Source organism: Pleurodeles waltl, chromosome 10 (assembly GCF_031143425.1).
Source record: "Pleurodeles waltl isolate 20211129_DDA chromosome 10, aPleWal1.hap1.20221129, whole genome shotgun sequence".
Lineage (NCBI taxonomy): Eukaryota > Metazoa > Chordata > Amphibia > Caudata > Salamandridae > Pleurodeles > Pleurodeles waltl.
Genome location: NC_090449.1, coordinates 842,704,351 through 842,730,186, shown reverse-complemented (window position 1 = coordinate 842,730,186; position 25,836 = coordinate 842,704,351). Strand labels below are relative to the sequence as shown.

Genomic DNA, 25,836 nt, shown 5'->3' with positions numbered 1-25,836 from the left:
AGCAGAGATATCACCAGCACTAGTCTTGTTACGCGCCCCTGGGTCTGGTCCTGACAGTGCCCAGGTGCAACACTAGCTGAAAGGAAACATTGTGGTAGTGGATTTGATTACTAGTTACTTTAAGAAAGCGGATGGCCTGAAATCAGCAATATTTGTTTTTCGGAAGAAAAAATGCCAGATAGCCTCTAAGCCTTTTTCCATTACTGTGGGGTAACTTATTTTTTAATTAAAAACGGGGCAAATTGCAAACTTGCGTAAAACTGTAGATGAACAAGTAGAGCAGGGAGGGAGGAAAGGGATCGTTGTTGCTTACAAATGGACACGAATGTAATAAAAAAATGTTTGTTTCTTTTTAAAACGTCATCTCGAATATAAGTTGGGCAGTACTGCAAAGTGGGTCACGACAAGCATTGTGCGTTCCGCGTGCAAGCGGTTAGGCTGGTCGTCCAGCATGTGATGGGAAGTGGAAGGGTGACTGTGGTTATGCCTTGTGACTTCCAATGTGTTGGGATATTAAGTTAACCATCCAAGGCAGTGAAACATCCCTTTCAGTGTGTGTAATACGGCACATCCCGAGCATTTCTTAATAACTTAATTTACTATTTTGGAATATGCAAGGAGTAGCAATACTATTCAAAATATTATATACCAGAGCTTTGACGATGGTTGTAAAATGATTTATCAGTCTTTAGGTTGTAGCAGGTAAAAAAAATAAAAAAAACTGAAAATAATACCACTTGAAATAAGCGGGAATAGTAATAGTCGGGATTATTTTACTAAGAAACAGGTGAAGAAGGATGTGTAGATTTTGTCATTGTGTGATTTGAACAGGTTAGTGGAAAGAGGCTGAACGATGCACTAAGGTCTGGTTGAATGTGTACATCGATCAATGCTTAGTCATGAGGAGGCAAGAGAACTAAGAGTTGTATAACTTTTTTGTCCCTTCTTGCTCCAAGTGCATAAATTATGTCGGTATCTCATGCTGACAAGAAGAATATTTTGTGCAAGCATAAAGACGGTTTCTTGACGCCAAGAGGGTAGCTCGTTCCAGCAATGGTTCAATTACATGGTTCCTGGTTGTAATTTCTAATCACTACATCTGCCTGCAGATTGCTCGCCTCTTGAATCTCAAGGCTCCTGGATCTTCAAAAGTTTGCAGTAGTCCTCACGTACGAACCGTGGTGCCATTGCTCCCAGTCAACTCTGATTCCTGCTCGGAAGTCATATAACCCATGGGCACGCTGATATTGGTTCCCTTTTTTCCCTGCTGCTCCTTGAGAATCCAGTGTGCTATCTTTTGAAGTTGTTTTCTGTTCTAAATGTTTTTGTGGTGCTGTGGAGCCTGTGTCTAGCTGTTCCATCTCCTTTTTAGTCTCTCACCATCCCGGTGTCTTTACCTGAAGTGAGTCTGTGGCTTCCTAGACCCCTTTTGGGGTTTATCACTGCAGACTCCAGTGTTTGAAGGTGTGCCCGCAAATGGGCTTCATAGGACGTAAAGGGTGTTGTGGTCCTGATCTTATTCTCAATGCAGGTCCTGAGGCAATTGCAGAGGCTTGTTTTGTTTGTTGGTATCGTCTTCCCTTGGCTCCTTTTTCATCTATCTGATTTATTGGAGATCCTCGTGTAAGATGCCACTCTTTACTTCAGGGCAAATCTTCTGTTCGGGCTCACCTATGGAGTCCAACCTAGACATAGCCTTCAGTTCAAGCTTCTGCTCTGTTGGGAAGAGGGTCTGATACCCGTCTCTGTTCCAGTGTCATGCCTGGTGCTGCCAGATTAGGTACCAACTCGTATAACACCTGGTGTTGATCCCTCTTTAGTGGCAGCACCCACTCACCCAGGCTTTTCTGGGTAGGCTTTGGCATCCTTTGGACTCCCTCTGATGCTCATTTGAGTGCTAAGGAGCCCTTTGTATGCTCCTACCCCACACCCATCCCCCACTCTTCCCTGCTGGCAGTCTCTAATCCTTCACTGGACAACTGGTCTGCTTCAAGACTCAGTGTCAACTTTTTTCACTATGCCTTTGGGTGATGCCTGGCTTCTGTGCAGGCTCTCACCTGGTCTTGGGTATTAGGCCTCACATATTCAGGGCTGATTCTGTTGCTCTTTCCTCATAATCTTGACCTCTGGGTCCCAGGCACTCGGCTAGCTTTTCTGGTTCCTCTACTTACTCTGTTATCCCTTCCCTGCAGGTGAGTGAGAATGCTGATAATATCAATGAAAATGTTTTTTCTTTCTCTCAAACAGTCTCAGGGCGATTTCTCTCATGCCTTTGATTGTACCTGTGGATGGGAGCATGAGCCAGATTCTGAGGTTAATCTTGAATTGGCCCCAAGTCTCCCTTCGGCAGACACTTACTTGTTTACTGACAAAGCTGTGGAGGGCTTGGATTTTTTTCTTAGCCTGTATGGTTATCATCCAGTCTGGCCCCTAACTCGTTGGAGCTCTTACTACCCTTTAATGAGGTGCTGATGGAATCTACCAAATATGTTTTGAATAGACTAACCTCAACTCCTGCAGTAAAATCGCACAGTATTATTTTCCGGTTTCTCGTCACCCTGATTTTCTATCTTCTAACCCCGGGTTGCAGCCCAGTGTGGTGAACCTTCTTAGATCACAAAAAAGTTAACCCACTCTTCGTTGTCATCCTCTCTATCGGATATGGCATGGAGGCAGATTCATGCAATGAGGAAGAACGTTTGTAGTATGGCTACTTGTTTTAGGAATGCATGTCTGTTGGCCCAGTTTACCCATGCTCTTTGGAGAAGGTGCAGATGGTGTTTCTAACTTGAGCTGCTACTTTTGTAGGAGAGTTCATGATTAGTTTGGAGCTGCTAAATTACTCCTAAGGTCTGCTTGGCACAATGGACTCAGTGACTAGAACCATGGCTCCTCTGTTTCTACACCACAATGCTTGATTTGGTCCTGCTTGTCTCCTTTAGGTCTCCAGAGGCTGAATTGTTGTACTTCTTATTTGGCAGATCCTGTGTTCTTGATGCAGGAGCTCAGCAGCTCCTGTAAGGACACAGGCTGTGGCATGTTCCTCCCTACATAGTTTCGACATAGAGTGACATATCTTGGGGAGGCCAGGAGACCGTTTTAAGGACCTTTTTACTGGGCTTTGCCCTCTTTTGCACCCGTCTTATGCATCTCCAGTAGTGTTTGTGGTGTATATGTAAGGTCTGGTATTCACCGCATTGCTTTTGCCGACTTTGATCCTCACATTTTTGGGGACTGTGTCCAAGTTCTGCAGAAAGTTCTTGTCGTAGGTCAAGCCATCTTGCACGGACATAAGTTGTGATGGTTCACCTTGCTGCTTTTGCATGTTCATTTCTGATTGTGTCACGCTCTTGATGGTATATGTTATGCAGATATGTAGAGTGCACTAACACCTAGCACCTGGGAAGGTATCCTGTTATTGTAAAGTTGCGAGTTTAGTCATACCTAGGGCCTAGTAGGACTACTTGAAAAAACAGTTCTTTAGCTTCTTGTGAAATTCAAAACGTGAGGAGGGGGCTCTTATGTGAGGTTGCAGGTCATTTCACGAAGCGATGCGATGTAGGATTAGTAGTTTGGATGTTTTTAAGGGATGACCTCCTTTGGCTCTCATTTTAATATGTTTGTACTTATGTTCTTCTGCTCTGAGTTGTTAGTTTCCAAGGCCTATAAATGGCCAGGCCATTACTTTTGTGAATTCTGTTATGTTCTTCGTTCACACTGATTATTTTATTCTCCCACATATTTTGTCTGGCTAAAGTCAAAGTATGTGCCACCAGTGGCACTCTGGTTCATGGTGGGTTCTTTACCAACTCTAAGCTAGATCCCATTTTGCTGGCTTCTTCCTAACAACTGGCCTCTGGTGACATTCTGAGGTCTTTTTGACTTCCTCTGCAAGGAGCTTGAACAGTTGTAGTGGAAGGCTGCAGTCATCGCTCTCATTATTGTTAGGCAAGGCAGTGCGGATTCTTGCTCCTGATGGAGTCTTAGCTTAGTTCCATTGTTTTTGTTCTTAGTTGTTGCCTTTCAACTGGGGGGCAAGAAACCTCAAATGGTTCTGCTCTCCTCTGAGATCGCCCCCTTTGTATGATGTTCTGATTACTTGGATCAGGAGCCCTACTCTGAGTTTAGTGGATGTTGCTATTGGTGCCTCGTGGGATGCCTGCTAGTGCATGCGTCTCGCCTGTGAGACTCTATGTACAGTAAAGGACGTGGAGCCTGCCTGTCACCATTTGTTGGCTTGTGTTACACTCTTCTTTACAGCCTCGTAATTCGCTACTGCTGGCCAAGCATTATTGCCATTCCATTCTGTGGAGCAGGGACCAAGCACTGATTGATTCAACTTAGTCAGTGCCCATCCGCTATTCCTGACTTGACTGAGGTACTAATTTGTTCTTTTTAACTTCTAGTGCCCTGCAAACAGAAAGCTTCTGACTGACAAAAACGTGCCCAGCAGGGCAAACAACATTTTTAAAAAGTTTTATACTTTAAGGCTAACTTTCTTTTATTTTACCAACTTGTCTTTTCTCACTTTGCATGCATTTTTTCTTTTTGATTTTTGCTCGTGGGCACTGTTCTCAAAAGATGACTTATCTTTTTCTAAATATTGCAAAGCAACATGGTTTCTTTATTACGTGTAATTTCTGAAATGATGCTTTAACACAATAATCGTGCAGTACACCCCAATCCACCCTACTCCAATTCGCTCCAGTCTAAACCACCTCACCCTAATCCAATTCACCCCACTCCAATCCACCCCACACCAACCCAGTTCACCCAGCCCACTCCACTCCAGTTCACCCTAATCTAATCTGCCCCACTCTAATCTAAAAGAATATGTCCCACTCCAATCCAAACCACCTCAACCCACTCCAATCTACCCCACTCATCCCAATTCACCTCACTCCTATCCAATCCACCCCACTGCCACTCAATACACCACTTTCCAATCAACCCTAATCTAATCTGCCCCACTCCACTCCAATCCAAAACAATCTGACCCAGTGAAGTCTGCCCCTCTTCAATCATAAACAACCTGCCCTACGCCTGTCCACTCCAGTCTCAAACAACCCACTAGAATCCTAAGCAACCTTCCCCACTACAGTTCGGCCCACTATAGTCCAGTCCAGTCCACCTTACTCCATGCTAATCCACCTCATTATAACCCACACTCACACCAATCCAATCCATTCCACACCAGTCATATCCAGCCCAGTCTAATCTACCCTAATCCAATACAATACATATCACCCCAATCCACTCCAGTCCAATCCACCACACCCTAATCCATCCTACCCCACTCCAGTCCAACCCATCTCACTGCAAACCAAACCAATCCAATTCAACCTAGTCCACCCCACTCCAGTCAAGTTCACCACCCAGTCCACCCCACTCACACTACCCCATCCATCCCACTGCAATCCACTTTAATCCACCCACCCAAATCTAATCCAGTCCGCATTTACGGCTCTCAAAAAATCCACTCGACCATTCGCATTGACAGTCTTATTTGATCAGCATTAGCTATTTTTTAATACTTACTGGTCCCTTCTGGCAAGTTGACGCTAAACAGGTGTTTTTTTTTCAGTTGAAAAGTGCTGTGTTCACCGACAGAGGTCAAAAGTCAGTTTTTCGAACAATTAATTTTCCTTCTTAATACAGATTCCAGGACTTTGTAAGGTGAACTGTGTGACCTGCTGCTTAGAATGTAAAATAAAAGGATATAGGGTGTCAGGTTTTTCCTAACAACATTTAAGTGACTAAGGCAACTGAGCAAACATATATTTTAAAATATATTTCAGTGGCTGTAAAAGCCCTTTTTTAATATTTCTGTGTGATGAAAAAATATTTGAATAGTATGAAAACAAATCCGAATGCTTTAAATGTTGATGTGCAAAGGATATGTTTTCTGAAACCCAATTTTCACAGATTGTTAATACACTAGTTTTATCAGTAAAGCTGCAAGTTAGTGGATAGGTTTTTGGACATTTCTTGGAAAGTTACTGTGTGTAGATGACAATTTATCACATCATGGTTTAGTAATATATTTATTAAAATTGAGCATTTAAACAGACTGAGAAAAACTCCTGCCCTGATGGCAATGTTGGTAGTAAACTAAAAGAAGTCCTAGGTTACGTGGGCTAGACCTCATGGGTATGTGGGCTAGATTCTTGTGATGCATGCAGCAAACTTTAGTCTACTTATTCAAACTAAAGAGGGTTTTTTGTACTGCAGAAATGCTGACCTCACATATTTGAAGGTGCAATCATATGTGAGAATTAAGAAAAATGCGACTCTGTAAACGATTTACTATGATCACACATTTTGAGACCCGTTTATGGGTCAAGTACATTACAGTTAGGTCGAGTAGATTATTCAAGTTACGCGACCTGCAGGTCTTGTAACATTTTTATGATTTTTCGAGCCCTGCTCATTAAACCACCCTACACCAGTCCAACCCACCCCACCCCACTCCAAACCACCTTAACCTACCCCACTCCAATCAGTCCACCCCACTCCAGTCCAGTTCATCTCACCCAAACCAATATACCCCACCCAATCCACCCTGCTCCACTCTAGTCAACCACAGCCTCAATCTGATCCACCTCACCTCAATGCAGTCTACCCCACTCCAATGCACCCTACCCCCCAAACCACCCACTTCAATCCACTCCTGTCCACCCCAAACAGCCCCATTTCAATCTAATCCACACCTCCCACTACAATCCACCCTTCCCAGTTCGGTCCACCCCAGTCCGCCCCAAACAGCCCCATTTCAATCTAATCCACTCCTCCCACTACAATCCACGCATCCCAGTTCGGTCCACCCCACTCCAATCCATTCCTCCTCAATGCAATCTAATCCAACACGCCCCACTACAATCCAGTCTACCTCACCTCAATGCAATCTACCCCACTGCAATCCGCCCTACCCCCAAAGTAGTGTGGGTGAGGAGTTTGAATTGTGCTTGTTTATGGGGAGTCAGTTTACATTAGAAAATGCCTTCTACAGAATCCTCCCGATATTCTAAATATCCACACCCAGCAAAACCTTCCAGACCAAAGCGGAAATTCTCAAGATTGATCAGATAGCTCAATTTAGATTTGTACTATTCTAGGTTATTACTTCTAGCCAGGCTTTATCAGATAAGAATGACCAAGGCAGCCTTATGGTGATGCAGAGCTGCACAAATATCCCATCCCAGTTTGCAGCTAATAAACTCCTTGACGTAGCCTGGGCTATTATTAGGGCTTCCTGTTTTATGGTATTTATTTTTTCAACACTTCCATCTGTATACATATTTATTTTTTAGCCATCCTATTGGCACTTATCCATATTTATTTTGTCTTGTAAGAATAAATGGAGTCATGAAACTGTACATTTCCTCATTTATTTAACGGATAAGCATGCATTCATACTTTGTTGCCTGTCACGTTTTAGCAAATTAAGCAGCCAAATAGAGCAAAACATTCAACTCACAGGTAAATATTTGCATTATAATACAAGTATATGTTAACATATGCCTGTATTTAGAGAAATCTCAACCTGTGTTTTTTTTTTTTTTTTTTTTTTTTTTTTTTAACATCTCCTGCTGTTTATCTTCTCGGCTGTAGTACTGGAAAGACAGCATGGAGAGTCAAAAAGCATAATTGTCTGTATTTTTCCACCTTTAAAAATACAGACCGGAAACACGTTTTCTTTACGTATTTATCTATAAAAATCAGTAAAAATGGGCATTTTGTGTCAAAGTTGTACAGTAAATGGTATTTCTCTTTAAGTCTCTAAGGTTTTGTATGTGGCTTTGTCTGGATACGTGTTTTATGGAAGACCACTGAAAATAATAGTAGTTTTGTAAAAAAAAAAAAAAAAAAATACTTGATGATCAAGTTTGATTAGACTCAATCGCTATATATTGTTACTCCTTTGCAATTTTGTCTCAAAGATGTCTCCTTGTTTATATGGTAGTTTTTTTTATTTATTTTTATTTTGAGAAGTGTGATAGAGTTCCTCTTCTTGGTGGTATCCAGTGCATGCTATGATGCTAGTCCAATAAATGTTATGAATTGCAATCCCTATGTTTGTGGGAAACCCATGCTGTAACTTCATCATGATCTCTCCCATCAGAACATGACTTCGGGTACCTCTTTATTTGATGTGTTAGTGTTGTAAAATTAGCCCTGGAATTCTTGGGAACTGCAACATTTGCACATTTTAAAGCACCAAAAATGGTATAACATAATTAATCCCCCACATTGAAATGAATATGTATCTCTGTGGTGAATATAAATGCCTTTATTCCTGATTTTCTACTTTTTTAGATGAATGCAGTTCATCAGTTGACAATGAAGTGGTCAAATAGGTTACAGGAGCTAAAGAATCCTTCCACCTCTGTCAAAGCAACATTGGTGAGTTCTAGTTTTCGGTATGTTTTTATATAGTTTTAGATATTAGTTCTTGATATCATGTGCAAAGAACATAAATGAAATCTGATGCATTGTGTTTTTTCTTAAAGTGGATCATTGTGCGTTTCGCAGACTTGGTCAACACTGATGCAGGTGTAGCAACCCATAAACTTTCATTTTAAAAAGTAAAAAAATTTCGGCATTGTTCTTTCAGTCCACACTTGACCCATTCATACTTTCACAGCAGACTAAAGTTTGGGTTTACCAAAAGTACGGGAGGACGGGTAAGTGGGGATGGCCAGAAGAAATCAACAGCAATTTAAGAAATGGCTCTACTGTGGATTAGAGGGCAATCTACTTTTTCTCCATATTGCCACTTTCCATCCCTCTAATTCACTATTGTAAGCTTGTGGAGCACCTGAAATTATATTTAATTCTGAACTAGAGACCTCCATTTTCAAAATATTCATCAAGGAAATTGTGAAGTTTTTCACTACTTTGTGGCCTGTAGTTCGGTGCATGCTGCATACAGGTAGAATATTATTTATGAGTTGGTGTTTTACAGTATGCATTGCTGTTGAGTCAGAAAGGGGAGTGCTGATAAAGAATCAAGGGTATGTATTTATCACTGAAAGGGAAGTTTGCTGGGTTAGGCTCCCAACAATGGGAAGTGGCAGAGCTGGAAATTCTTTGGGGTGATTTGTCACCCAGTCCTGTCCTGTGATGATGAGGTGCCTGGAGACATCAATGTTAACCTCCTTGCATAATTGGGGAAAAATGATGGAAGCCTATTTGATTTTCACTGGGAAGGTATTTTAGATCTAAAGAGTACAGCAGGAGAGTGTCTAGCATCTCATCTATCCAGCCTTTATTCTCGGAGATCCTGATTCTGTGTGTCGTGTTTGCTGAACTGAAGGTAAACTTACAGTGAAGTGATTGTTCAGATCTGGATGCTTACCCGTAATCCTGTCTGAGTCTTCTACAGACCAAAGTATGAGTGACTTTTTCTGGAAGCCACAATGTTACCACACACTGGAATATGTGGTAGGCATGTGCCTACAAGAAACTGCCACCTTCTCAGGAGCAAAAACCCAAAGGTGTAAAAAAAAAAAAAAACCAAAAAAAAAAAAAACCTCCTTGCTAGACAAAGATTTCAGAGGGTTGAAAAAAACCAGGAGCCTGGAATCCGATGGTGGAATTCTTCAGGATCGAGCAGTCAGGATCAACAACTGGTGGAAGCAAAAAAACAAGGGAAGGAACACAGCTTTGTTGCAACACACCCTTCAACCAGACCAAAGCCTTTAACTAGAAAAAGAAAGGAAAAAACATAAACCATCACACAACAGTAAACACAAAGGATTGGGAAAACCAGGAAGGACTCAAAGGAAAAACAAACATGATGGAAAATAACAGGATCAAAAACCTAAACTGGACTAATTATGGAGCAGCTTTAAAAGCCAGCTGCAAACCCTCTGGCAGGTGTTTGTCATTTAGGAGCTAGAAGAGCAAGGAGAAGCAGCTATGACATCAGGAGCACAAGGCAGGGCAGCCTGAGGTGAGTGAAACTCACAACTAGTAGGTGCAGGCTTCATGCAGGGATTCCTGAGTCCTGGTAACTGGCGAACCATGCAAAGTACTGCAGGGCTTGGACTCCCAAGGGGTCAAGATGCCACAGTTGCAACTGTGATAGAGGTGAATGACTGTTAGATGACTTAATAAGCCTTGAACAGAATGTGGGTAGTTAGTGGTAATCAATAGAGGCTAGTGGGAATCAATAGATTTCTCGTAAGGTTGAGGGGTTCTTGTACTAGTGGAAAGTGTTTGTAAGATATGCTGCTGCCTGGAGTACGCTCTTTAGGGGAATCGGGTGGATCTTGGAGATGCCAGGCTGCCGAGAGTTGCCTCAGTTAAGATCACAATGGAACAAACTAAAATGCATTTCTGGAATTGCTCCATCAGTCATTCTCACATACATCTCCTTAATGAGAGATTTCCCTAATTAGACTAAAACACACCTTCTTTGACCTTCTTAACAACATGAGCATTTAACAGGATGTCATTGAACCATCCCCCACCAATGTTCAGTCTGACCTTCACCACAAAGCAGGCTTTCAGTTGTCACCATCTGCTTCAATTGGATTAGTCCTACCATACCACCATCCTTATCTTTCATTGTTGCAAACCTAAGATATGGAAGCAAAATTCCCTTGCCTTTCCTGCCTCATTGTTCCCTGTACTTGTTACACCCAACAGGTTGTGTTAGTTTAGTGGGGAAGTGGTAGTTAAGTGCGGAAGCCTCTCCCCCCCAGCTAAGCTTTGGGTTTGAGTCTCCCTATACAGGAATCTCTCAATTCTATCCCAACATTTTGCTGACACTGTATGAAAAAGAACGTAAGTGGACCGGGGGCATGGCCAAGATGGTGTCGGAGCTGGATGCTTTTTAATCGAGCTCCGAGCCAGCCCACAAAAATCCTGTTTTTTCCTGGCCTTTGCAACTCTAGGGTACTTCGTGCTGAATGCCTGGGCTTGTCCACTAATGTAGCTGACCCCACTGACCCATGAGAGGCCTGTTCTGTCGCTCCATGGAGCTGAAAACCCATGGCAGCAGGGAATTGGTGATAGGCCTAGGGGCCCAACCGTGAAACTGGTGCTCAGACTGAAGTGGAACTGAGGGAGCCGATGGTGCAGCCTGCTTGGATGATCCCAAATAAATGTGCCCGGACCTGAGCGACACATTGGTTGAGTGCATACTGTTAACAGAGAGACTCCATGATTGCACAGCCTGGCCCCAGGGGATAGGTGGCCCGTTATGGGAGGCATGAGACTGTGACCAGTAGAACTGGCAAGACCACGCCAAAGAGCGAGGAGAGGACTTGTGCACAAGGCATGGAGGAGACCCATTTAACCCAACGACCCTCCGTTCCTGGACAAGTGTTTACTTTTTTGCTCCCCCAAGACCAATTCTCTTCCTGCTCAGTTATAGAAAAGGCACACTGTACATTGGGGGGCAAACCCCTATGCGCCCCAACCCTACCCCTCAGCCTATGATTGCACGATTTCGGAACTTTCAAGTCAGAGACATGATCCTTGCAGAGCTGCTCAAGTTGGAAGAGGTCTGCCTTGATAATTCTAAAATCCTGATATTTCCAGACTATGCTAGGGAAGTACAGAAACAGAGGGGCACCTTTGAGGTGAAGGCTAGACTGACGGGCCTTCAACTTCAGTACATGCTTATGTTGCCAGCCAAGCTTAGTCTTGTTCCAGGGAAAATCCTACTTTTTCCTGACACCGGAAGACGGCTGAACATTGTTGGAAGCGCACCCCAAATTGCTGGGTCACCGAGGGGGTGAACCTGACCCCTGCCCCTACGCAGTGGAGGGTGCCTGGCCAAAGGACAAATGATGACCCAGGAGGAACGGTCGCAACGACCGCAGAGGGACACAGACATGCCGTGGCGTAGACTGTGTACTCCGGAACACTCAACGATATCTTCGGACTCGAAGAAGAACCAGTCAATGGGCACCAAACGAAGTATGCATAATGTAGCAGAGGCAGTGCCCAGTACGGAGACAAACGTGCTGGTTCTCCATCGCCAAGTCACTGTTATCAGTGATAGTAGACTCTGTTGTTGTTTGTGAAGTTTGTAGGACTGAGTTGGTGGGAGCGGGTGGTGAACTACAGACTTCCCAGTCTCCCATGTTCCTTAATTTATATTCAGCTATGTGGGGTTTAACTCACAGGGTGCCTTGTGGGGTGGGGTGGGGGATGGATTGGGGGAACTGGTTTGCAGTTTTTGGGTTGTTAAGTTTGGAGGGCACAAATACTGTTTTAAGCAACAATGCATGTTATGGACATTGACTTAATTGAGGGAGGGACAATACTGACACATGGGATGACGCCCGGCTCTAGCCGGGGCTGATACATCACCTCCGTCCTCGTCCACCAACCTGACAGCTGCCATGCTCTTGGTTCTTCAGGTCATTAGCTCCATATATAGGATGATGTTCCACAGATGGATGATTGGACGATTTCTGTCTGTCTTGTTTCTGTATTCTTGCAGGAAACACTTCTTAAAGGGGCACAGTGTAGATTTTTGAGGAGGGGAGCCTACTTGACACTTGCACACTCGGGATACAAGTCTGGGTCAAGGGGAGTGGCTATTCCTATTGGGAAACACCCTCCCTTTACAATTCCGAAGCAATAGAGAGGTCCATTATGAAGATATGTTGGAGCTAAAGGGTTTTGGGGAAGGACAGATGTCACTCTAATTAGTGTCTATGCACCACCCACAGCTATAGGCCCCTACCCTAGAGAAATTGGCTAGCACCCCGTTAGAAGCAGGCACCTTATTCCATGTGGTGGGTGGAGATTTTACTGATGTCATGGCACCAGACCAAGATCGGATGAGACCAGTGGGTTCGACATCCCACCTTACCCAGCTCGCACGTTTTTTTACGAATGCCTTGGAACTTTCAGATCTGTGGAGGCGGGCTCACCCCCATAAACGGAGTTACTTCTATTTCTCTGGGGCCTACAGTCTTTTCTCGTCTGGATTGTATCCTTGCCCCAGTGAGGGAATTTGGCACGATACTGCATGCTGACTACCTTGCTCGAAGGTTATTAGACCATTCACCCTTGTTAGTGAGATTGGACAGAGCGGCTAGTGGCAGGACAGACTGGAATGTAAACACCTGGGACCTAGAAGATCGAGATGTAGCAGTCTGACCTAAATTAGATTGGACACTGAGATCTGCTTTAAGGAAAATTAGAATTTAGTCCCATCCATAGTGGTGCTGTGGATAGCCTACAAAGCAGTCCTTCTGGACAGGGCCCAAAACCTTATTGCACAGAAAAGAAAGAGAACACTAGTTTCCTTGTAGCGACTAAAGAGTCAGCTGCTGCAAATTGAGAAAACTCTGAGACCAGACCCTGCATACCCCCCACCTTCCCTCCCCCCCCACCCCTTTTGATGGCTGGCACTACCGAGGGAAGAAATTCAAGCCCTGGACCAAGAAATCGCCAGAAATCAAATTTAAAAAAAAATAATGAATTTAGAAACCTTACACAGGTCATGTGATGCAGGTGACAAGGCTTGAAACCTTCTGGCCTGGTTGAGAAGGAAAGAAGTAGAAACCAGTTGGGTTAACCAGATAGTCGGATTTGGGGCGGTCATGAAATCTGACGACTCAATCGTTGGCCCCTTGGCTTGTTATTACGAAGACCTCTATGGAGCCAGACGGCTGCAGGCACCATCCCAAATAGCTTCCTATCTAGAGTCCATCACATTTCCTGTACTAAAAGAAGAGGCTCGAGAAACACTTGAGGTGGAGATAACATTGGCGAAAGTCTGAGCCTCTACGGTTAAGCTCAACTCCAATAAGACCCCGGGTCCAAGTGGAATCGCGGTGGAATTCTACAGGCGCTAGGTCCCCATCTTTTAAACATGTTTTTGGAGGCTGATTAACAGGGAACTCTTCCCCCTGAACCTTAGGCAGGCAACTATAGTAGTAATACACAAAGATAGTAAACCTAGGGAACACTGTGGTTCATATCGTCTGATTTCTCTACTCAACATCAAGGTGAAAATATGGCTACTATATTAGCCACTATACTTGTATATTTTATTGCACCACTGACACATAGTGACCACATAACTGGATGAATGAAATAAAAGATTGCATGGAGCCACATGTTTTTCTAGCGTTAGACGTTGAGAAGGCCTTAATGCCGGCATTGACCCTTCCTTGAATATACACTTGAGAAATTTGAGTTTGGTCCCTGCTATAGGAAATCGGTTAAAATGTTGTACCAGGCTCCAGTGGCCCGTGTCCGAGTGAATGGGGTGATGTCTTCTCAGTTTCCAATCAGCAGGGGTACAAGGCAGAGTTGCCTCCTGTCCCCTCTCCGGTTTCTCCTCACAATAGAATCACTGTTATGTAGGGATAGTAACCACTCAGGGATCCAGGCTTTTCATATTGCGTGTGAGACCACATTTGAGGAGAAGCACTTGCTTTAAGGGGACAACATCCTACTTAATATCAGAAAGCACACCCAGTCCGTCCCTATGCTTTTCCAGCTGTTTGAAGATTACAGGACGTATTCAGGCAGCTGCATTAACTGGGACATGTCTGTACTTTACCTCCCCTGAGGGAAGGTCGAGAGGCTTCCTCTTCTTCACTGCCTGCTGCACTCTACCCTTGGGTTTAAGTACCTGGGCATATTTATGACAAAAGGAGGTATGCTTCAAACGTAACCTCAGAAGAGTGATACACACCTGTAGGGAGGGCATGAAGAGATGGCAGGGACTGCTGCCCCTCACACCGGTGTCATTGCCTAAGTTACTTTTTTGCTCTGCAGAACACGTACTACCCAGTTTCCCCCTAGAGGCCTTTACCACAATACTGTAGAAGGGGATATGCAAACTTTATTTTGGGATGGGAAGCACCAAAGAATAGCCCTAAAAAATCTGCAGATTAATCGGTACAATGGCGGAATAGCTCTGCCGGACGTGCATGCCTATTATTGGGCATCCCACTGCATAAATATTAATGATTGGTTTTCTACCTCCTAGATCACTCCACATTCAGACTGAACTGGTCTCAATGGGAATCGAAGCCTTGTCTACATTATCTGTATGGGATTCTGGGGATCCAATCTCTCCTTCCAGCCACTCAGGTAGCAATAGCAACTGGGGATAGAGCTACGAAATCCATCTAATTCTATGGTAAACCCAGAAGAGAAACTCCATTGTGGGAGGTACGCTGTCTTCCTGAACTGCAAAAAAAAGGCAAAGCTGTGCAGAAGAGAACTATCTCCTGCTGGATCATTCTCTACATTAAGAACTGCTATGCATTGGCTAAAAACAGACTCTGGAAGGACAGCATGCTCATTCTACCAGGGCCAAAGCTTCTTCAACTGCGTGAGCCCATTCACAGATCCTCTTCCAGTAGATGTTGCTTTGGTGTCAATTCAGAAGGTGAGGAATCTGAGGCTGGAAGTCTCTGTCAGAAGAACAAGTTACTTACCTTTTGGTAACGCTCTTATTGGTAGTGACTGTCTAGCTGCAGGTCCTTACCAACCCTCTCATCCTTCCTGTTCTGTGATTGGACCGTATCCATGAATAAGATCCCACATCTAGGAATCTGATCATGCCCAATTCGCTGTTTGGGATCTGCACCTGGGGGCGCAGACTGCCTTGAAAGCAACAGACTGCGTGGGGGTGCCGTCTGTTTGGGGTCTGCATGTCATTTCCCAACTGGAACTGTTAGTGCAGAGCCGCACAATGCCACCTGACAGCACACATAGGTTTCTGGATCCAGGCTAACACCTGGGAAATAGAACTAGAGGCTAATTTCTACACTTGTTCTGATTGGCCAAGTACTTTGCAGGTTTACTACTCCAGTGCTTGGATACGTGGGTTAAGCTTCCTTCCCGAATTTAGTACAACAGCTAGCATTTTAGCTTTATCGATGTTGACAGAAGGTGCTGACAGATCCAAGTCATTCTTAGCATCAAGAGAAATCTTTTTTTTTTTTTTTCTTCAAAAACTTTTATTGTGTTCAGCATAACCATATCGTCCAGTACAGATATGCTATTTGATTTTCGCACATGATTATATCAAGAAGGTGCTGATATATCCCTATACTATTACAGCAAAGTAGACATAGAAATGTTCAGGCACAGCCTATAGTGACGCAAGCTAACACTTTACTTTGTGGAAAAAAACATTGGGGGGGTCCAGTTATTGTTTCAAGCATAAAGTAGCGTTTTCAAAGGCATGATGCATTGTAACACATTTCTTTCCCTAATTTTTCAACATGCCCAAGGCAAATTTGCTAAGCCTTTTTGTACCTGATGAGGTTTTCTTCTGCCAAGCTAGATCATTTTCTACTTTGGTCATTCTTTGGCTTTTGGTCTTTTCTCCTTTCTGATGCCTTATTTTTCTCACCAGCACTACCTTCCAATTTATTTTATATTTACTAAGATTGTCAGAGTATTTTGGCTCTTTCCTGTACTTCTGGTTAGTTCTTATTCCATTTTCATGATTGGCCACAGTATCATCCGAACAATGTTGTATTGTCTGAGTTTTATACACAAATGTCTTTGTTGTCTTTCATCATTATTGTAATTGGCCGCATAAGGCATGGAAGGACGGTCCTTGTTTACAAATGCAATAAAATACTTTTTGTAAAAAAAATACTACGATTGCCAAAGGAGGTTCTTTCCCCTTTGTGGTATTTTCCTCCAAGCGGTGACCGTATCAAGGAGACAGTGTAATTTCTTGTGGGTATTACTTTGTGCCTGGTGTCACCTTGACTTCTTGGAGAGTCGCCCCTCTCTCTGGCCCTTCACTCTGGCAGTCTAGACAGACTTGACACACTTTCTTGGTGTCCAGTCATTGATAATTGTGCACATACGCTCTTAACTTACACTCTATAAAAGTTACAGTAGAAAAGTAGTTCCAACTATAACAAAATCAATTTGAATGGTAAACAAGTGAGAGTTACAAACATTGTTAGGTTGGTTTTGCTCTTATATATGAAGATAGTTGCCTATTTTTTCTAGCCACCATAAAGCTGAGAAAACAGATACAGCAAAGATCTAAAGTTAATCTAGGGAGACATAATGCATTCTTCACCACTTTCAGGATAAACTCTTACACAAAGCAGAGTTAAAAATCTATGTAAAGAAGTGAATGTTAAAAGCTAGATATATTTAACGGTTTCAAGTTCATTCTTGCATTATATATGTTTATTATCCAGGACATCATTCTAATTGACTGATTGTAATTCTTTTGTGCAAAAGATAGATCTCTGGATGCCAGGTGAAATCATTTGGATGCATTTAAATGGTCTTGTACATATTATAGTTCTTTCTTTAAATATTCATTTTTAGAGCCTGGAGTTAAAGAAACCAGTTGGTGAATCAAAGCTCCCCTCCGGATTTGGAGGGGTACCAGCACCTAGCTTTGGATCAGCAAGTAAGTTGACTGAATTGGAGTGAGAATTGTTACCATAGCTGACATGTTCTCATCTTTACAGGTGTGCATTTTATATACGAGGTAACGATATGGGGGTTCTTTAGTTACTTCCTAATACGGCTCAGAAACCCTGTTTACTCATTTGCACCCCATTTTCTTGAAGCAGCCCCTGTGGTTTGGCCTGGCTACCAATGTTTATTATGTCTTTTAAAGAATCTGCACTTCCTGCTCCAATCTAGCTTTGGGACAACTTCAAAAATGTGTATGAAATTAACAGATGCAGCCCTCATTACGACCCTGGCGGTCGGTGTTAAAGCGGTGTTAGTACTGCAAACAGGCAGGCGGTAAAAAAATAAATAAAAGTGATTTCGACCCTGGTAGTAACCGCCATCACAAACAGCCACTCTAACACACCAACCGCCAGGGTGGTAATGGCTGCTGGGCTGGATACTTCGGTCTCCAGCCCGGCGGCCGTCACAATCCTACCCTCGGGATTACGACCCGGCCTACCGCCATGGTTTTCGTGCCAATGTTACCGCCACGAAAACAATTGCGGTAGGCACTATCAGTGGCAGGGAATCCCTTCCCCTTGCACTGATAGGGGTCTCCCCATTCCCCTCCACCCCCAGAGTCCTCCCCTCCTCCCTCTCCCACCCCGCACATGTACACACCCACACGCGCACCCATACACACATGCACACACGCATACCCACATCAACCCACGCATGCACTCACATTCAATCACGCACTCATTCAACGCGACTCACACCCGCATGCACGCATACCAACACATACACCCCCCTCACCCCCACACACAACCCCCCTCACCCCCACACACAACCCCCCCCCCACACACGTGCACACAACACCCCCCACTCCCCTCTCCTGATGGAGAACCCGACTTACCTGCTTGCAGGGGGTCCTCCGGCTGGAGACTGGATGCGGCGCTGTCAGTAGCAGCGTCCGCCAGCAAAACACCGCCAAGCCGTATCATTGCTCATGATACGGTCGGCGGTGTTTTGCTGGCGTGGTGGCGCTGCTGTCAGCGCTGCCTTACCACCGTCCGCCCCATGACCGAAGGCGGTATACCGCCAGCCTTCTGGCGGAATACCATAAACGGTCATAATACGCGTAGATGGCTGGTAGCCACGGCAGCGGCATGTTGTCGGCCGTGGCGGTAGGTGGCAGTTACTGCCAAAGTTATAATGAGGGCCTTAGTCTTCCTTGTTTCTACAATGGTTACATGGCATATAGGCAGCCAAAAGTGACACCTTACCGAAATTTCACATTTTAGATTGCTATTTGTTTCTTGGAAATTTCTTTCACACAGCAGACATAAAAACATATTTGCTCGGAGTTCTTCATTCCACTCCTATTTTTTTTTTTCAACCTGTTTGATACTTTTGCATACTGTTGAAGTTTTCATGTTTGATGGATTCTCTGAAAGTATGTTCTCAGATACTAGGTTGCTCAAGGATGCAATTCACTACATAATACTATTTAACTTGGACGTTGATGTACTGTCAGAGGCACTAAGAAGTAATACTTCCAATGCTAGTATCTCTCTTTTTGGAAAATGAATAAGACCCCATTATTTACTGATGATGTGGTATTGCTGATGGCCAACAGTGAGACGACCTTAATACCACATTCTAGGTGTTTTGCTATATAATTAATTGAAAAACTCCTACCTACATCGCCTTGTGTGAACTAGCATGCCCATGAAATTTATGTTGCTACATGGCCAGATAGCTGTTAGTATGTAACATTAAGAGTTGACCGTAGAACAAAAGCATTGTTGATGGAGCTCAAAAACTAGGATATGATGGTCTCCTGTTTCTATAGTAAATTTAGTATGTGCCATCCCTAAAAGGGGAAAATATGTTGGTTGTATTGCTAAGTGCAAATAAGGAGACCCAGACTTCATAAAACCGCATCCAACCCCTGAAAATCTGGTAGTACTGGCATCCACCATTAGAGTGAAAAATAACACCTTCCCAACCACTCCCCCTGACTGAGTCAGAACTGGTGGATACAGTTGGCAAGCGTATATTCTCCTCAGCCAGCCTTGGCTTCAGGTCAGTTAGCGCAAGCTGTTTACTAGATTGCTACACCAATGTACTATGGGACCTGTTATGGTGACATCTTACCTGCTGTCTCAGAATACTTATGGGCTTCCTTAGTCCACACTATTCAGTGTGGTCAGGATGCGGCCAAATTTGTCACTTGCTGGGATCTGGACTCCGCAGATTATCTGAGTAACACTATGGGAACCACCATGGCCCTTTGACCCCACTCTTGGATGAGGCCCACTGGCTTCATCCATACTTTAAGGCATCCTTGCATACATGCCTTTTGTCAGCTACTGTGTGTTTGGTGAGAAAGCAGGTTTGGATCTAAAGCATTTAAAGGAGAGCTGAGCCATAGCACTTTCTTTGGACCTTCCGTCTCCAGTCAGGCAATCCAACAATTTCACCCTTTTCAGGGGTATTCCAGGGACAATGATGTTGGCTCCACTACCTGCACAGCGGCCCTTTCAAGGTCGAGCATTGGGCCCAAACAGACTACGACCTGGCCTCCAGGGGCAGCATTTGTCTCAATCTTCGCCCCTTCGCCCATAACCTCCAAGCCTTTTTAATGCACCCGTACTGGTACTCAGCCATCCTGTAGGAGGCAGAATCAGCCACTTCCGACAGGGTGACAACAAAATACAGCCAACAAATGGGCCCTACAGATTTTCCAATTTGGTTATATTTCTTTTCAACCCACCACATCTGCCACCTACATCAGATCACTTCTCAGAGGACCAAAGCAGCCATAGAGAGGGTACCAGCATCTGTAGTAGGGACTGGATGCTATTATCTTTGTTTGGCGGAAGGAAGGAGGTCTCTTTCTATCCTAATTCTTTGCCCCCTCAATGCCTTCTTGCATAAGGATAAATTCAAAATGCTCACCCTGGCCTGGGTTTTCACTGCCCTGGATCCCGGAGACTGGATTGTGACGTTGGACTTGCAGGATGCTTATGTACACAATGCATCATGCAGGCCCACAGACACTACCTGCGGTTTAGGGTGTGCCACGACCCATCAGGTGTTCACAGAGATGACGACTGTGGTCACTGCACATCTTCAGAGGTTGTGGGCTATCAGTCTTTCCCTACCTAGATGACTGGCTGTTGAAGATGGCTTGCCTTCAAACAACGGGGAACCTCTTGCAACATTGAGGTTCTCAATCAACCTGCCAAAGTCACACCTGACTCCTTCACAGAGGCTCTCCTTCATCCAAGCTATCCTGGATACATGCACTTCTGAGCCTTTCCTCCTGACTACTGAGTCCAGGAGAATCGGGCTGCGACCCTGAATTTTCAGCCTCTGCCCTGGCTCTCATTGAGGATGGTTCTAAGACTTCTTGGACTACTAGCCTCCTGCATCCTACCTGCTGACCATCCCAGAAGCTAACTTGACACATTCTATCCATCAGAGGAGACTGCAAAATACCTTCAGTGGTTGCTGCTCGACCGCAGTTGGAGCAACTACAGACCCTTTTCCCTGCCCCATCCTAAGTTGAAGGTGGTGACAGATGCATCGCTGTTGGGCTGGGGAGGTCATTTGGGAAAAGTGGCAATCAAAGGTCTTTAGTATCTGATGGAGATCTGACTCCACATCAGTTTGCTGAAGTGTGGGAGACTTGCTTGGCGTTGAAGGCCTTCCTGCACTCCATCAAGGGACTGCTGGTGCAGGTTCTCAGGGTCAACACATATACCATATAGTACTGCAACAAAAAAGAAGGGCTGAAGGGCTGTGGCCCAGGGTCCTGCACCTATGGAGATGGCTGAATTGTCTGGGGGATTTAGCTGGTGAACTCAGCCGGCGACGCCTAGTGAGTCATGAATGGCAATTACACCCGGATGTGGCACAGGGCATCTTCTGATGTTGTGGAGAACCCTGACTTGATTTCTTCACCAGCACCAAAAATGAGCAACATCAGCGACGTTATGCACTGGAATTCCCAAGAGGGCTCTCAGAGATGCATTCCATCTAGAGTGGAACATGGGATTTATGTATGCCTTCCCACCACTACCTCTCCTGCCCCAAGTATTGAAGAAGGTCAGGAATGACCATACCCAAGTCATTCTAGTAGTTCTGGATTGGGCCAGGACAGAGTAGCCCCAGACTTTTTACCTTGAGCATCCTTCCTCTGATCAGACTATGGAAAAACCTCCTATCACAGCAGCATGGCAGCATCCTGCACCTTCATGCGTGGAGATTGAGCAGCAACATTTGATCTCTCTCTCAAGGTCGTGTTATCATTTTGGCAGTTAGGCACCCTTTACTGAAATGTGTGTGTCCAGGGAATTCGGACAGTTTTGTGGCTTGGTGCAGTACCCGCCAGTTGGACCTGTTGCAGACACGACTGTCAGATGTGTTATTTGCTTGGACAAGCAAGGTCTTTGTCTGGGCACAGTTAAATGTTACCTGTTGGCCCTTTTGGATTTTTCACATTCACCGGTCCAACCTTCCTTGTTCAAATCACCAAAGGTGATGCATTTCCTGAAAGGTTTACAGCATATGTTTCCACCTATCTCCTTTATGATGCCACAGACATACTTAAACCTGGTTCTCATGTTCCTAATTTGTACCACTTTTCAACCCCTGCACAGTTGTCCATTGCACCTATTCACTCTAAAAAACTGTTTTCCTGGTTGCAATAATATCTGAACGTCGGATAAGTGAACTGCAGGTCCTTTCAGTCCCACCCCCTATACCACTGGACAAGCTGGTGCTAAGGATTCACATCGTATTCCTACAGAAGGTGGTAATGCCTTTTCATGATGGAGCCATCACCCTTCTGACTTTCTTTACTCGGCCTCATCCCTCGGAAGACACTCATCATTTGGATCCCAAGAGAGCATTTTGTTTTTACAGTGATCGTAGAGACAATTGGGTGGACGATCAGCTGTTTGCGGGGGTTCTCAGAGGCAAAGAAAGGCACGGCAGTGTACCAACGGGCAATCTCTCAATAGATAGCCAATGCATATGACTAAGAAGCAGCCTCCAGAATCCCCAAGGAGCTTGCCCCACCAGGGCCACGGCTGCCACTGCTCACTGGGTATGCGTAGTTCATGTACTGACTATCTGACTGGCAGCTATGTGGGTATTAATCCACACTCTCAAGGCACTACTTCCTCGGGTCTATTGAGATTGGTATTTTGCTGCTCGGTTCTTCTGGACTTTTTAGTCTGAGCCATTCCGTAGACCCACTATCTAGAGAGGTACTCCTTTGGTATCTAAGGAGAGAAATCTGCGGTTCTAAGTATCCATCAGAAGAACACTCTTTCTGGTGGATACTCTTACTGCAGATTACTCACCTCCCTCCCATCTCCCTGTTCTGTGGTATGGTCTCTTCCATCTAGGAATCTGCACACTGGTTTTGTTCAATTTTCTAATGAGCTCTGCGTCTGAGGGTGCTGAAGAGTTCATGGAAGAAACTGATGTCAACCCGCGCAGGGGTGCTGCTTATATGCGCGACTTCATTCTTCACTTCTGGAGTGGAAAGATGTTGATGCAGAGCCATACTGTGCCACCTGGAGGACAGCAGGAGTCCTGCTTTTGAGTTTTCTGCATCCATTCTGCAGATGGAGTATCCACCCGAAAGAGCATTACCGAAAGTAAGTAACTTGTTTTTTAAGTCCCAAATTCTCTGGCCCTTGCTGGTATCCTTACTTTTTCTGCTTCATTTGATTCAGTCCATCACCAAGGATGCCACTTAATGTTCTCCAGTAGGTTTGTGTGATATGGATCTTGTTCATTGTTATACTGTGGGAGCTTGAGGTTGATTAATGGGGGTCTCCTTGTGATATTCCGGGCAAAATCACTACGCACACACGTTTTCAGCATGTGTGCGTGAGTTTCACTTCTAAATCCTGTAGAATGTAGTTGGTTCCTGAAGTAGGCGTTATTGTGATGGGTAACAAGCTGACATGGTAACCTGGTTCAGCATTCAGTCGTATGAAAAAAATATCTAGCGTGTGTACTACCCCAAGTTAATTCATTTGTTTACACAACTAGGCGTGGCCTAATTTTTTTCTTTCTTGTTTTATTACACATTTAGACGTGTTCACCACTCTTATTTTGATTTTTAAAACCAGAAAAACTAGTGCAACCACTGTAAATGTAATTTTAAATTTAAATTAATTTTCAAAAGTTGCCTTGCTTGGGTAGGTGAGTTTTTGTGCGGCCTCTGGCTCAGCCTTTGTTTCTCCCATGACTTGCCATCCCTATAACGCCTTATTTTTGTCCTTTTCTTTTTTTTTGGTTCGGTAATTATGAATAAGGCTGCTGGTAAAGCCAATGAAGTAGCGTGCATGAATTGTGCAGTTAATAACACGTGTGTTGATTCTTCCTTAAATTACTGATGGCCTTGTTCATTTGAATTCTTTGTGTTCTATCTATCCTGTAGGTTTTCCCACAAATGATGCCACCAATCCCACTACTTTCAGCTTCAAGCCTCAGTCAGACTTTGCCAGCCCAGCTATTGGAAGCACCCCTACCTTTGGAGATGCCTCCGCCATTCAGGGTCATCTGGCATTTCCCTCTGCACCGAGTGCTCCTGGCCCTGTTGGTTTTGGGAACTTATCAACTTCATCAACATCAGTTCCCTTTGGATTTGGAAGTGGAGCTCCTTCGGGCTTTGGAGCCCTTGTTAATTCAGGTTTTGGGGAGCGTTCAGCTACTATACCGGCGCCAGGCTTTGGCACTCTCAGTTCAGCATCTTCCACCGCTGGGACCTTTGGATCAGCTGGTACCACATCAGGATCTTCTTTATTCGGGCAGCAAGAAGGACCACCTTCCAGTAGTGCTGGAAATAGCAGTCAAGTGTCAACATCTAGCAGCTTGGTAGGCAGGCTTCTCACTCCCCTGAATGAACTCTCTGCTGACGAGCTGAAGCAGTTTCAAGCAAAGAGGTTTACCCTTGGAAGGATTCCTCTAAAGCCGCCTCCAGCAGAACTTTTAGTTATCTGAAGAATTCTAAAATATGCAGGCCTGATTTTGCAGGTTTGCATTTGTTGCGTCCTGACACGAATCAGCTTCATAGAAAAAATTACAATTGTGAAATAAATTGGCACCTTTTTAAATTATTTTAGTCTCGGTATTGTAACACTGACTCTTACACCGTTTCCAGGATCGCATTAACGTGTGCAACAAAGGTCATCGGCTTATTATGAAAACATATCTGCAGTCACATTTACAAAATAAAAGTATGATTTATATATTCTGGGCATCATGTGTTGTGTAAGTTATGAACTCCTTACCACAGTAGTCCAGCTACGTTCAAACATGCCTCAGAAATCAATGTTTGCTGTAAGTTTCGCAAACCTTGAAATGATGTGGAAAAGGCGATCTAGTCCTATTTTCTTGAAAATTGCATTTTTTTAAAGTAAAACGAAGTCTGTGTGGTAGAGGGTATTGTGCAACAGAATGTTACTAATTTCTCTAGTTCAAAGCATGCTACGCAAAAAAACAAACTTTACACAGCTCTGGTACCAAAAAACTCCACAATGCTGGCGAACAAACAATTAAAAACATGATTTAACTTGGTATTCACAATAGAAATCATAATACCCAAACGTGAGCAATGCTACCTCATACTGTTAAAAAAGGGTTTTTGCTCCAAACCAGGTTACAGTCAAAAATATCTAATAGGTTATAGCAATTCATTAAGTACATCCACTAGAGGCAAGAGCCCTCTAGGAGGTCCTCGGGACTGGCTTTGATATATTACTGTGTTTGAGACACAGTTTCTTTGTGTTGATGTTCAAGGTTGTCCATTGTGAGTGATAAATCCACAGGACAGAGCCTTTGTGGGCTGAGGCCTTCTTAGCAGATCCCGGACTACAGTTCAGTCAAACATTTGGAGTTTCAAGAAAGTAAAATATTTGAGAAAACCTTGGGATGATGAAAGTCCTGCAGCCTCTTCTCTGAAAACAAAGGTTGTATTGACACCTATGAAATTAAGGTTTATTTATTATTATAGTTCAATGGTACTCCATTTATCACAGATAATGCTGGCAATTCAATGTATGATCTGCATGTATTTGGCCAAGCTATCCTATTCATTAATTCATTTAGAACAATAAAGCAAAGTGAGTAATACACAAACCCATGCCAAGATGTCATGCTCATGCCAGCGTATTGGGCTTTTACGTTTATCTAACTTCTCTCCCTCCTGTAAGAGTTCATAGTTCTTTTGTTGCAATTGCACAATCAGTTGTATAGTAACTCATGCACACAGTTCCCCAACTCCCTGCTATTTATAGCAGTGTGGACTCTAGTTGGTTCACGCCGTTACAGCTGGCCCAAAACACCTCTCAGTAAAATGGATACATACCCATTAAGCACCTTCTGAGGGTACAGTCATTGTTTAGTGCGGAGGCCTCAGGCAGGAACATGTGTGGA

At 44.1% G+C, this 25,836-nt stretch overlaps 1 protein-coding gene across 1 annotated transcript in view; it reads left to right on the top strand.

Annotated features, from left to right (window-relative positions):
- The window catches only part of NUP42 (nucleoporin 42), a 207,733-nt gene extending 183,074 nt beyond the window's left edge, over positions 1-24,659 (top strand). The window contains exons 5-7 of the mRNA XM_069211532.1: positions 8,317-8,403; positions 17,296-17,380; positions 23,840-24,659. Coding sequence (XP_069067633.1) covers positions 8,317-8,403; positions 17,296-17,380; positions 23,840-24,402 — 735 coding nt within the window. The 3' untranslated portion in view covers positions 24,403-24,659. The remainder of the gene's footprint in view (positions 1-8,316; positions 8,404-17,295; positions 17,381-23,839) is intronic.
- The last annotated feature ends 1,177 nt before the right edge of the window (positions 24,660-25,836 follow it).